This window comes from Phaseolus vulgaris, chromosome 9, assembly GCF_000499845.2.
Source record: "Phaseolus vulgaris cultivar G19833 chromosome 9, P. vulgaris v2.0, whole genome shotgun sequence".
Taxonomy (NCBI): Eukaryota; Viridiplantae; Streptophyta; class Magnoliopsida; order Fabales; family Fabaceae; genus Phaseolus; species Phaseolus vulgaris.
In genome coordinates this window covers 1179818-1190486 of record NC_023751.2, presented here as the reverse complement: position 1 = coordinate 1190486, position 10669 = coordinate 1179818, and the positions used below count along the sequence as shown (strand labels likewise).

The following is a 10669-nucleotide window of genomic DNA, read 5'->3' as shown; positions in this document are numbered from 1 at the left end:
AAAATTACAAAACTATAGAAAATATCTACTTCAAAGGAAACTCCTAGCGACGCGTTGTAGCAAAGCTAATATCTAAATTAAGCTGACATGAATTAGGTATCTGGGCTTCAACATACAATGAAAAAACAGTTTTCGTTCTTCGTCGTCTTCCTGGCTAATTTGTTAGTCAATTATCAGGTTGCAGAACCGGAAATTCTGAATGATTTTTATGTACAACCAAATAACATTATGAATAAATTAGGAAGTGTAACATTCCCCAAAAAAACAAAGACATGTTCGGTAAAATCTGAGTAACAGCGTAACTTGACAATATGCAACAACCAAATTATATTTACAGTCCTCACCTATACAATTAGACAGCTCTAAGACTCCAAAACGAATAGTACAAAAATTTTGGGTCGAATCCATATTTTTAGTGCTATTGGAGATCTATAGCTCACCTCATAGCACTTTAAACTTGTATCAACATAGGTACAAGCTGTGTGCAAAGAACCTAAAGAGTTGGATCTTCGGATGATGTACTTTCAAAGTGATTTGGGTCACTATCTATATTAGGGGATTCAGAGTCACTCACTTGATTGTTTACAGAGCTCTTCTCTGCTTGATCATTTAATTTGGTGTGGGAGTTGAACGGTCTCTCAAATTCTGTAGCATTGATAGGATCTATCACTAGTTTATTGATTTTCTGCTCCTGTAGCATAAACAACAATACAAAAGGATTCAGTGGTGCACCAAATCATGCAAAAACACTTTAGCGATGTCTGCATGCGTGTGTTATTGTTTAGCATTGGTAGGACCACTCGCCTGATTGTTTACAGTGCTCTTCTCTGCTTGATCATTTAATCTGGCGTGGGAGTTGAATGGCCTCTCAAATTCCTTAGCATTGATAGGATCTATCGCTAGTTTATTGAGTTTTTGGTCCTGTAGCATAAATAATACAAAAGGTTTCAGTGGTGCTGCAAATTAGGCAAAAGCACTTCAGCAATATATCTCCGTGTGTAGTGAGAGAACTACTTTTATATGAGAATGAGCGACCAAATTTTGACTATATAAATGGTCAAAATTAAAAGCTACTTAAAAAAGTCACACGTGGTGTGGTGTCTATACATACCAATTTCTGATACAAAGGAATTAAAATGTTGACTCATTATGGGATAGAAACAAAGCCTGGTTTGACCATTTGCAGCACATAGAGAAAACTATTCTTGTAACCCAAATCTCATTCCAATATTCTCCCTCCAGACTTTAATATAAGCAAAAAATATGATGTCTTAGATGTTAAACTCCAATACAAACAAATCTCAACAAATTTATCATATTTAATGAGACTATCTCCAAAATGCTCTTCATTTAATTGGAGTTTTATTTCCAATAACTCTGTTATTCTTGAAATCAAGTTTTAAGGAAGACTAGTTTAAGAAAAATGTTTTTTTAAATTAAAATGCTACTAACTATCTTAATTATTGTGAATTTGTTTTGTACTCATCAAGACTGGAGGGGGGGAACTAAATATACCAAAATCAGAGAGTATCTTCTTTGCCTAGTTTTATATCGGATCTGCGTTATGGTAGTAAAAGAATGGACATTGGTTGAATCACAGGAGGATTTCCAAACTACTATCTTAGAGAATGTCAGCCAGAATGCTAAAGTTAAAGACCCCCCCGCTCCTCATGCTTAGAATTAGAATAAAGAGATGATAGCATTTACATAAGAAATTCTAAAACTATATAAAAAACATGGAGCTATTGAATTTACTTGTAACTAGAGCTTACATTTTGTAGGGCTTCAAGCTTTTTCTGCAGGGCTTCATGTTCAGCTTGAATCCGGAAAGGAACTCCGTGCTTTTGATACACATTGTTCTGCGCCAAGTCCTCATCCAGATCAGTAACAGTGGTAGCAAAAGGATGATTTGCCGGAATCCACCTGACAGTATCAGGATCAACATCCGGAGGGACTGAGTCCCCTTCTCGAAGGAAAATGGTGGGTCGTTTCCACTGATAGGCACGCGATCTCCTTCTCTGGTGAGTGGCCTGCTCTTCTTGGGTAAGTGTAACAGGCGCTAAGCGGTAAACCTTTCCACACATCTCAACAGTTGATTTGCTTTTGCCAACCTTGACAAAAGGATTATTGAACGGGTCTTCGTACTTGAGAGGCCTTGAACTGAAAACATGCATACAACAATGCAGATAGACAAATGGGAGGATCATCATTGTTACTTGTTAGGCAGGGAAGTGGAAACTCCATCTCACTAGGCAAACCTTATCAAGTAGTATTAACGTACGTATGTGTGCATTTATGTTAATTATAGTTTGCTACTTATTTTATACGCATATTAGATAGATAAATACATAATTATGAATGAGTGAAAGCAGAAAAGAGTAACAAAAAGTGGGTATGGATAAAAATCATACATGCCTCTTCTATCAGATTTGAGTTGTCCACGTCTCACAAGATCAGCCACGGAACCGGGACGCTCTCTTTTTCTGGACACGACCCTCAGTGCTCCAACCAATACCACAAGCGCAACACATATCCAGATCGGAAAATTGTTTCCACCGCTTCGATTCAGCTACAGATAACAATAATGATAACACTAGTAATAAGAAATGGTAAATGAAAAATGAAAATTGAAAAATAAATGAAATGAAAAGGGTAGCAAACCAGGAAGGAGGGGATGGTGACGGAATTAACGAGTTGATGGTAAAATTTGGAAATGGAATTGATGGAATCGTGTTTGAGTTGTTGGGTGCGGGAGCGCCATTTGGAGATCCCATTTCTGATAACAATGCGATTTGTAGTTGTGATGATACTGTTATTGCTGGTGGTACTGGAGAAGGAGCAAGGCTGCATTTATTTATTTATTGAATCAGCATTGTGACAAGGAAAGTAATGTGGAAGAGAGAAGATGAAGTGGAATTGAGAACTTACGCGAAGAGAAAGCGAGCGAAATTGCAGTGTCCAAACAGAGGCCATGCGAACCCAAGTTGTGCTTCAATTGCAGTTCTCAATTTCCATTCCCTTTCTCTATCTTCTTCTCCGACCTTCAAGCTAAGATGTTAGGGTTACACAATTTTTCAAAAATAATAATAATAATAATAATATAAGAATCAAAATCAAAATATACCTTCTCCTCAACCCATATCACAACACAAGGTTGCGGGTTCGATTCAGGGTCCGGTTAAATAATAATAATAAAATTATTATATTTGAATATTTGTGATCCTCGTAACATTATTTTAAATTGTAGGTGTATATGAGACTCAGACACTCTTCTTAAATACTCTTCTTAAATATCGGTGTTCCATACTCGTATGATACTTGTAGAACACGTATCCATGAAGTCTCTAATTCAAAAAGTATTTGTTAGATTTCTGACAATTGTAGTATGGTTCCAACACAATTTTAAAAATGAAAAATACATTAATTTTCTAAAAATTCAAACTTTATTATATAAATTGTTATTATGATTATAAAAATAAGAAATAAATCTTTGTAAATAGGTAATGAAAAACATCTTTCTGCTCCAAAAAAATAATCTGAAACATACTTGTGCACATAATTTTTTATTGTCAATTTATATAATTCATAATTATATAATATATAGATTTGTGTCTATGTGTCCTACATTTTAAAGATTTTACGTATTTTTGTGTCTGTATCCGCGTCGTATCAGTGTCTGTGTCAGTGTTTGTGCTACATATACTTTATTTTCTAAATTATTTAAATTTTTCAATAGAAATATTTACATCAATAAAAAGAATATCAATATATATACACTAATATAAATATTATCAAAACAAAACTCTTATAATCGCAAATGTCGACATTTATTCAATAAAAATCTAACATATTGTTGTGATTATGCTTTTAAAAACTAAAAACAAAGAAAAATGATCGAAATTATAGAAACGAACATTAGTTTTAGTCTTTTAGATTTTAAGAAGGTAACATTAGAAAACGTCCCAATGGCTAAGTTACGTTTCTTCCTTTATCAATATTATGCAACACATAAAATGTGAATTGATTTGTAACTTTTTATATTTAAACACATGTACAGTGTAATATTTGTAACTTTTTATGTAAACATTCTTTTACTATTTTTACATCTCTGAACACAATAGACTCTTTTTTTTATGATCTCTAAGAAACTACTTACCTATAATCATTAATAATTTTGATTGATTTTTATAACTACCATGATAAGTAGTAGTTAATGTTTTTTAATAAAATAAATTACACGTCTACAGAGAATTGTTTTTGTGTTAATTTTAATAGAAGTTTTAGTAATTTTTATTTTAATTATATTTTATTATTATTATAAAAATAGAGACATTTGGGGAAGAACATGTATTCTCACTGGTATGAAGATTCTTTTCTAACATTATATTTACTAGCGAAACACATAAGCTCTTGCGCCTAGTGTATCCGCATTTTTTATCTTTGTTTTTAATGTATATTTATATTTTATTTATATTTATATTTTTAAGTATCCAATATTTTATTTTTATTATTATTGTGTATTTTTATTTTTTTGCTATTAGTGTTATTATTATTATTATGTATCGACATTTTTTATTTCTACGGATTTGTCTATTCATTAAATCTAGAGTAGTTTGATTTTTCAATATGTATAATCTTAGACCATAAAAAATAATATTTCTTTAGAGTTTGGCTACTTGATTGATTTTTAATACATAATATATAATTTATTTTTATTTTTATTTTTAATTCTATTTCGAATTTTTGTTAATGTATTTTTTTAATGAAATGATTACCTAATAGTATAAGAAAAATGAATGCAACAGTATATTTTGAGTGGTTTACTTTGGTTTACTTTGAAATGATTACCAAAATAGTATAAGAAAAATGGATGCAACGGTATATTTTGAGTGGTTTACTTTGATTAATTAATTTTAGAATTGATTATTAAAAGAGTAGAGAAAGATAAAGGGGATTAAGAAGTGAATCTTTGAAGATTAACGCTCAGCTTTCAATAAAAAATCATACTTTTTTTAAATAAAAACTTCCACATATTTTTAATGATTCTATTTATACCTATTTAAATATTTTTTACTTTTTATTAAAATGCAACAACAATTTTACTCTCTAAAATGAAGCTATTCAATTAAACCTAAATTAGTGTGGTTTTTATATTGGATCTTACTTGAAATGTTTTAGAATGAAATTTTCTTTTTAAACTTTGAAATTATTAAGAAGTATTAATCTATTAAAATATTCTTATCACATATTTTTCTCATATTTTTAATGATTTTTTTAATTTTATATCTATTTTTTTACTTTTATATTGTGATATCGTAAAAAAAATAAACAAATATGTTTATCTTAATTAATATTAGATAAATTACTTGAATGAATTTTGCAACTAAAAACAATTAATTTTAATTTAAATATTTTATTACTTTATTTATCTTAATTAGTATTTCAAACTAAAATAAAATTAGGTCTTAATTAATAATTTTTTTAGTGATTATAGTAATATTTAACTTTTTAAATCAAATATATAGACGATCATATATATACTCATTTTGTTTTAACATAGATTGTGAAAATTATGTCATAAAAATATTTTTTTAAAAATGCATATTGATTGAAAATTATTAAAACTCATTAAATTTAGGAAAATTATGTTCATTCTAGTTTATACAATAATTTTAAAAGACCTCCCATTAAATCATGTTCCACACCATAAGAAAAATCATATCTTCATAAAGAAAATTATAAACCAAAATAAGATAATGCATAAAATAAAAAAATTGAAACATTTTACATATTAACTTACGGTTCAAATTTGAATTAGAGTGATGATGAAAAAACATTATTATATGGTTGCGGAGGTGGAATTAGAGTATGAGAAGTTATAATTTTTCATTTTGTTTATAATTTAGTGTAAAGCAAAGCAAAAAAGTTAAAAAGGTTTGAATTATAATGCAGTGCAATATTGAGAAAATATAGGTTAGGTTCTATGTTATCAAATTACAAAGACGAACACTAAGAGAGAGAAAATCCGATGAGAGAGGAGAAAATCCATTGAAAAGACTAAAAAAACAAAGAATTATGATATGCAAAAGAAAATCACAACAGATATTAGTTTTAAAAACAAAATAAGAAATATCAAAGGATCATAGAAACAATAACTAAGATATAAAAATTTGAGATATATATATTAGATTTGTTGCACTTTTTTTATACCCATGAAATTCAAATTCATGGTAGATAATGAATTGTCCAAAGAAGAAGAAAAGAAAGAACATTTGTAAAAGTAGGTTGTTAAGATCATATGTCATTGATTTGGACTTCACAGTGGTAGTTGAAAAAGAAAAGTGAGAAAATTATATTATAGATACGAAGAAAGGAACGGTAGATGATGTTAAACTAAAACTCAATCTCATTATGTTGCTTAAGAAGGTCTTCGACAAATTTTTCTTCTGAAGAACTTACATCAATCTTCTTTTCCATCTTGAGTATAGGCTAGACCCCTCATTAGACAACAAAACCTTCATAATCATTAGACAACAAAACCTGCATAGTCATTAAAAAAAATCAATATTTTGTTCTTTGCAAACAAATAAACCTTAGAGAGATGCTCTCAAAACATACCAAAAACACCATAGTTTATCGAGATTTTCCCAATCATTGATCCAAAGCCACTGCAAAAAAAACCCCAAAAACTCACAATTAACAATCAATGAAAAGTGCATGACTAATTTTCATCCAATAGAAGATAAAACAACAAATGAAATGAATGAGAATTGGAAAAATCAAAAGAAAAAAGAGAAAAACATGAACATAGAGAAAAATGAGCATGTTTTCAATACAAAGTTCAAACAAACCTCTAGTTTCTCAATCGTTTTTTCCAAATTTAACATTAAGTAATATTTTTCAATTTTACCATTTTAAAACTGCTGTAATTGTTCAAGTAGTTACAAAATAATTAAATAAAATAATAAAAGAGAACCAACTTATGTGCAAAACAAAACTTACCAGAAATTGATTTTTTTTTAAAAAAAAAAAGTAGTTTTCAAAATCAAATCTCATAAAAATTGTAGTATATTTAGTAACTACTAAAAAAAAATAACAAAATGACTGAAATATCCAAAATAAAATAAATATTGAAATAAGGGTAAAATGGAGAAGTAATTTATGTAAAAAGAAAAAACAGTTAAGAGGAGAATCCCCTTATATATACTAGCGGGAACACAGGCACTCACGTGCCTGTGTATCCGCATTTTTCATTTTTACTATTTATATATTCATATAATTTTGATAAATATTAAATTATATGAGAAGATATGTAAATTATCTAAACGCACCATTGATAATAGTTTTATTAAAATTTTATGTTAATTTTTTTATATTTTCATTTTATTGTTTTTGAATATTAAATTTTGATTTAACTTGGGTGTAATCTTGAACTTTGTAAGGTTATCATATTAAAATTAAGGTTTAAAAAAAATGGATCAGCAAACAATGTCAAAACATAATGCAAATGGTTGTATGTTGGAAGTTGTAGAATCTATCACCATATCAATTGAATCCACATCTTCCATGGCAAAGAAGTTGAAAAAAATAAAATAATAAACTAAATACAAATTACCAAACTTCCAACTTATGTAATATCTAATAGATCAAAGCATCAGTAGACATAAAAACTTTGCCCGCAAAGCTGGGCTTAGGATTCATACAAAAATATAAAAAAAATTAAGAAAGCAATAGAAACAAAAATGTGTTCAAATCCTATAACAATGAGACACGTCTCTGCTTCGAACGCTTTGGGAAGTGCGAGAAAGAGGAAGCAATGGTGGTTGTTGTACAGTGGTGATTGAAGAGGGACTAAGATGACTGAGAGTAGGAGAAGAACATGGAGCGTGAATGAAGAGGGTTCAAAATGTGTCAAAATTTATGAGCATTTTTTTTCTTTGGATGCAACTGGTGAAAACTACTCCTTATAAGGAAGTTGCTAAGCCTCTCATGCCACTGCCTTGGAGCTTGTTTCAGTCCATACAAAGCTTTCTTCAACTTGAAGACATGGTTGGGATACTTGTGATCTTCAAAACCCGGTGGTTGATCTACAAAGACTTCCTCATTGATGTAGCCATTCAAGAAGGCACTCTTTACATCCATTTGGAAGAGTTTAAAACCACTCATGCATGCAAAAGCTAGCAGCAGCCTCACAGCCTCCAATCTAGCCACAAGAGCAAAGGTTTCACCATAATCTATGCCCTCTTCTTGATTGTAGCCTTTGGCAACTAGCCTTGCTTTGTTTCTAGTGATCACTCCATCCTCATCTAGCTTGTTCCTGAAAACCCATTTTGAACCAATAATATTCATTTCATTTGTTTTAGGGACAAGAAACCATACCTCATTTCTTTCAAATTGGTTTAGCTCTTCATGCATAGCTTCAACCCACTTCTCATGATGGAGGAGGGCCAAGCACATCTAGCCAAGGAAGCCAAAGCCCAAACCATGAAGAGCGTCTAGACCAAGGGGAGCGTCTAGCTCCAAGGAATGAGCGTCTAGGACGTGAAGAAGGGAGGCTGCCCATGGAGCGTCTAGATGTGGAACTAGACCGTCTAGGTCCTCTCACAAGGTCAATGGCCAAGCATGTTCAAGCACAAGTAGATGAAGCCACGGATGGAAGAGAGAAAGCCTTGTACATGTTGCATCAAGGCCCAATAGGGGTACTTAGTAGATAGAGTAGTGTAGAAAGCACATTTGAGTGAAACATTCTAGAAGCTTGCTATGTGTGACCGGTCATAGCACATGTGCCTATGATTTGCATTTCATTTGGTTTACATTTCATTAGGTATTAGCTTAAGAATCACGGCCATCTAGCTTATAAATAGGGAGGCCTTCTCTTTGTATTTGCAAGTTTATTGTGAGTAAAGTTATGCTGCCATTTTGTGCCAAGCTTTGCTTCTCCCTAGAATCCTAGGCTCTAAACTTCAATTCCTTCATCTTTTCCCTTGGGCTGGCCGAACCACCCAATACCCACACTTAACATGCACCTACAAGATCAACACCACTCTTAGGAGGATCTTGCTCACCTCATCCATTGCTTCTGCCCCTTTGCTCTACTTTGATTCAAGAAGAACTTCATGAAATGCCATCATCTCATCCTTGAGAGCTTATTCAATTAACTTTGGTTCAATTTGAGAAACAAAAGTTGTGTGCCTGCAGTAGTTTGAGATGGAGCTACGTGTGGAGACACCTTCCTTTATCTGCCCTATGATGTTATCCACTGACAAATCTCTAGGAATCCTCCACTCTTTGGGCAGCTCACTCTGTTGCAGAATTTCAATCGGTTGTTTCTGCGAATCAACCGGTTGTTTTTCTGCACAGATATCTAGCTTCTCCAAACTGATGCTCTGTTCGTCTTCCTCAGCACTGATCTTTGGGTTCTCACTGATTCTGCGATCTACCTCATCAATCTTTTGTTGTAGACTCTATATGCATGGCTTGTGAGAGAATAACCAATGAAAATGCAAGGTCAGCTTTCTCATCAAACTTTCCCAAGCTTTCCTTTCCATTGTTAAGAACGAAACAGCTACAACCAAAGACTTTGAGGTGACTGATGTTAGGCTTCCTTCCACTGAAAAGTTCATATGGAGTTTTCTTCAAGATGGGACTTATAAGCACCCTATTCATCACATAACAAGAGGTGCTCATTGCATCTGCCCAAAAATACTTAGGAAGTGATGACTCACTAAGCATTGTCCTTGCAAGCTCTTCAAGAGATATGTTCTTCCTCTCTACAACTCCATTTTGCTGTGGTGTTCTTGGAGCAGAGAAATTATGTAGAATCCCCAACTTCTCACAGAACTTTGCAAACTTCTCATTTTGGAATTCTCCTCCATGGTCACTTCTTATGGAGCCTATGTTGTTGTTCTTTGTGTTTTGAAGCCTTCTTGCTAGCTTTTTGAATGCAGCAAAGACATCACTCTTTGATTCCAAGAACAAAGTCCAAGTGTACCTAGAGAAATCATCAACAATAACAAGAGCATAATAATTTCCACCAAGACTCATAGTTCTAGAGGGTCCAAAGAGATCCATGTGAAGGAGTTCAAGAGGTCTCAATGAAGAGACAATATTTTTGGTTTTAAAAGAACTTTTCACTTGTTTCCCTTTTTGGCAAGCTTCACAAATGTGATCCCTCTCAAACTTGAGTTTTGGCAGCCCAATCACAAGATCTTTTGATATTAGCTTGTTCAAATGAGTCATGTGAATATGAGCAATTCTTCTATGCCAAAGCCAAGATTCATCTTGCTTGGATAAAAGACATCCAATTGAACATGGTGAAGAGATATCTAGAAGATACACATTATTAACTCTCTTACCTACCAACATTACCTCTTTGGTGTTGGGTAGACAGATTTCACATGTGTTTGTCTTGAACATCACTTGATAGCCCTTGTCACATAGTTGGCTAATACTCAGAAGATTATGCTTTAAGCCTTCAACAAAGAGCACATCATGAATCACCAAGATGCTTTCATCTCCTATGGATCCTCTTCCAAGAATTCTTCCTTTGTTGTTGTCTCCATAGGTGACATGACCCTCTTGCTTGAAGGATATTCTCAAGAACTTTGATTTGTCCCCTGTCATATGCTTGGAGAATCCACTGTCCAAGTACCAAAGTTGTTTTCTTTCC

The 10669-nt window shown here is 32.2% G+C and overlaps 1 protein-coding gene across 1 annotated transcript; it reads right to left on the bottom strand.

Moving 5' to 3' along the window:
* Window positions 1-203: 203 nt before the first annotated feature.
* On the bottom strand, window positions 204-3115 carry LOC137821529 (protein MULTIPLE CHLOROPLAST DIVISION SITE 1). The gene is made up of 6 exons (XM_068626162.1): window positions 2929-3115; window positions 2662-2844; window positions 2412-2569; window positions 1773-2160; window positions 805-921; window positions 204-691 (listed from the first exon to the last, which is right to left on the bottom strand). Exons 1-6 carry the CDS (start codon window positions 2971-2973, stop codon window positions 494-496), a joined length of 1089 nt encoding a protein of 362 aa, XP_068482263.1. The 5' UTR covers window positions 2974-3115; the 3' UTR covers window positions 204-493.
* Window positions 3116-10669: the final 7554 nt, after the last annotated feature.

What these genes read in the sequence shown, in the direction of transcription:
- LOC137821529 (XM_068626162.1), bottom strand. Translation starts at nt 2,973, where the DNA reads ATGGCCTCTGTTTGGACACTGCAATTTCGCTCGCTTTCTCTTCGC. An exon ending in TCACCATCCCCTCCTTCCTG is followed by an intron (nt 2,570 to 2,661) that starts GTTTGCTACCCT and finishes TGTTATCTGTAG; the next exon opens with CTGAATCGAAGCGGTGGAAA. An exon ending in AGCTTGAAGCCCTACAAAAT is followed by an intron (nt 922 to 1,772) that starts GTAAGCTCTAGT and finishes TTTATGCTACAG; the next exon opens with GACCAAAAACTCAATAAACT.